General features: G+C 33.6%; 1 protein-coding gene across 1 annotated transcript; it reads left to right on the top strand.

Annotated features, from left to right (window-relative positions):
- The first annotated feature begins 631 nt into the window (after positions 1 to 631).
- On the top strand, positions 632 to 2,265 carry LOC125868112 (CBL-interacting serine/threonine-protein kinase 25-like). The gene has a single exon (XM_049548715.1). The coding sequence runs from the start codon at positions 788 to 790 to the stop codon at positions 2,138 to 2,140; it is 1,353 nt and encodes a 450-aa protein (XP_049404672.1). The 5' UTR covers positions 632 to 787; the 3' UTR covers positions 2,141 to 2,265.
- Positions 2,266 to 3,158: the final 893 nt, after the last annotated feature.

Genomic DNA, 3,158 nt, shown 5'->3' with positions numbered 1-3,158 from the left:
TCATTTCACATTTATGCCCTCAAACTTTGGGTGTGTACAAATAGATACTTAAACTTGTATAAAATTGAACAAATAGACAAACACGTCCTATTTGGCATCCTATGTGACAATTTGCATCCTACGTGGTGTCCTTCGTGTATTATGTCACATAGGACTCATGTGTCTACTTATTAAACTTTATACAAGTTTAAGTGTTTATTTGTGCATATCCAAAGTTGGAGGGCGTAAATGTGAAATGAAGCTAAGTTAAAGAGGATATTTATGTATTATGCCTTTCTTTTTAGAGTAAAACTATAAAAACTATGACTAATATTTTATAAAGTATTTTTTTCATCATATTAATATGCAAAAAATTGTAATTTATAGTACTTTTCGTATTGTTTTTAAATATCTAATTTTTTTTGTTCAAATATCGAATTAATATAATTTAGTTTAACTTTAAAAATTAATCAAATTAATTTTCAAAAAGCACAACATAACAAATAAAAATAAACGAAATAGTATAAATTTGAATTTAATCAGATCTCGATGCGAGTATTTCCGAATTCTATGGGCTTTGCCGCTCCTTGTACTTCTGTCCAAACTCTGTCCTCCAATAACTATCGGACAGCCCACAGCTTTCCTAATTTTCCCCTACACTACCCCCCTCCTTTTATTGAGTCTCTGTTTTTTTCACTTCACATTTTCCCAATCCCAAAAATCATTCTTAAGTATATTCCATTCAAATTAACAAGATTCCATTTTTAAATCTCACTTCTTGCATCTGCTTAAACCAATTTTCTACTTTATGGAAGATCAAATTGATCAATCGAAGCAAGAAATGGATCATTTAATGGATGGTTCGAGAAGTATCATATTCGGGAAGTACGAGATGGGGAGGCTATTAGGCCAAGGAACATTTGCCAAGGTTTATTACAGCAGAGATATCAAAAACTCTGAAAGCGTAGCGATTAAAGTAATCAACAAAGATCATGTTAAAAGAGAAGGGATGATGGAGCAAATCATTCGAGAAATTTCTATTATGCGATTAGTTCGACATCCAAACATCGTGGAAATCAAAGAAGTCATGGCTACAAAGCAAAAAATCTTTGTAGTTATGGAATATGTTAAAGGGGGTGAGCTTTTCGCCAAAGTTGCTAATGGGAAACTTAAGGAAGATGTTGCAAGAAAATACTTTCAGCAATTGATTAGCGCTGTTGATTTCTGCCATAGTCGCGGTGTATTTCACCGCGATTTGAAACCTGAGAACTTGCTTCTCGATGAAAATGAAAACTTGAAGGTTTCAGATTTTGGGTTATCAGCTTTGTCTGAGCAATTAAGGAGTGATGGTTTGCTTCATACACAGTGTGGAACTCCAGCTTATGTCGCCCCTGAAGTTTTGAGGAAAAAAGGGTATGATGGTGCTAAATCTGATATTTGGTCTTGTGGTGTGATTTTATATGTTCTTTTAGCTGGATTTCTACCATTCAAACACGAGAATTTGATGAAGATGTATCGAAAAGTCTTCAAAGGTGAATATGAATTTCCTCCCTGGTTTTCCCCTGAAGCCAAGAAACTGATTTCAAAGCTTCTTGTAGCTGATCCAGAAAAAAGAATTACAATTTCTGCTGTAACAAAGATCCCTTGGTTTATCAAAGAATTTAGTAGATCGTCTTCTTTTTCTTCAATCGAAGAAAACAACACGGATCAGAAACAGGAAAGCAAAGAACCAAGTTTGGGAAACAGATCAAAATCAGCTCCACCTTTTTACAATGCATTTGAATTCATATCAGCAATGTCTTCGGGGTTCGATTTGTCAAGTCTTTTTGAGGGTAAGAAGAAATCTGGTTCTTTATTCACATCGAAATGCTCTGCCTCAACAATCATGTCAAAACTGGAATCTTTAGCCAAGAAGGTGAATTTTCAGATTGTATGCGCTAAGGAATTCAAGGTGAAGATGCAAGGAACATCGAATGGGCGAAAAGGGAAATTGTCAGTAATGGCTGAAGTTTTCGAAGTTGCACCAGAAGTGACGATTGTTGAGTTCTCCAAATCTGCTGGAGACACCTTAGAGTATAAAAAGTTCTGCGAAGAAGATGTACGGCCTTCACTTAAAGATATTGTTTGGACATGGCAAGGTGAGAATAACGGCCATGATTAAACTGTAACGCTTAGCGTTAATTAATTACTCCATGTAAAACTATACTGTTTTACTTTATCACAGTTCTAGCCAATTTTGTTTAATATTATGGTGAGTGATATATGTAAATACTTTGTAAGTTCCAATGTTCTATGGGTATTTTAATCTCACTGGGGTATGTGTAAACTACTTCAGTCAGCTAGCGTAGAGGCAAATCAAACAATCTTATATTAGTGGTTTAAGTATGATATTTATATGTTCTAATCTTATCTTATACTCTCTGTATAAAATTCTAGCCGAAAACAACAAAGATTAGTTGAACCTACTCTGCCTCCGAATTGACTATCCTTATTTTATAATGATCCATTTTGCCTGTCAAGGCAGAGTCAGGATTTTAACTTTATGAATTATGAATTTAAGATTGATGACTTCAAGTGTTCAGAATTGATTTCTATACGTACATATTTGATAATTTTTTAAATATAAATATATTATTTGAGTAAAAGCTATTGAATTCGATTAACGTGTATCTCACTTTCGTTCCTAGATATGTTTCTATATGCCAGAGAAGGTCTGCCCATGGTTTAAAAAGTATTTTGATAAAGAAAGTTTGTGGGGTTTTTATGATCTTGATTATACATGAAACATGATTGAAGTGGGAACCATATTTTTGGGTAATGGCTGTCGTTGTACCAGAATGTGGTCCACTGAGGTTGCTAAAACAATCTAATTGGAGTTTATATAATTTGGTACTAATAGTTTAATAGAGTATATATTTTATGTAATTGTTAATTTTTAAATGGAGATAAGATAGTGGCTATACAATTGGAATTGCAACGGATAAATTAGAAGTCAATTCTGTCAAGTAATTGAGTTTAATTTTCAAACCGTGGGAAAAACATAAACTCTAAAATTGACATTTTATCCAAATTACTTCAAAGTCTCTGCAAGCATGATGTTGATCAACCGATTGCCATATATACAGGGAAACAAGGTAACACGCGACAATTACATCCAAATGAAGGTTGCCTTATGGTAG

The sequence above is a fragment of the Solanum stenotomum genome, chromosome 6 (assembly GCF_019186545.1).
Source record: "Solanum stenotomum isolate F172 chromosome 6, ASM1918654v1, whole genome shotgun sequence".
Lineage (NCBI taxonomy): Eukaryota > Viridiplantae > Streptophyta > Magnoliopsida > Solanales > Solanaceae > Solanum > Solanum stenotomum.
Note: the sequence above shows the minus strand (reverse complement) of the source record. Positions and strands in the feature narration are given on the sequence as shown.

Coding starts and splice junctions, on each gene's coding strand:
- LOC125868112 (XM_049548715.1), top strand. CDS start 788: ATGGAAGATCAAATTGATCAATCGAAGCAAGAAATGGATCATTTAATG.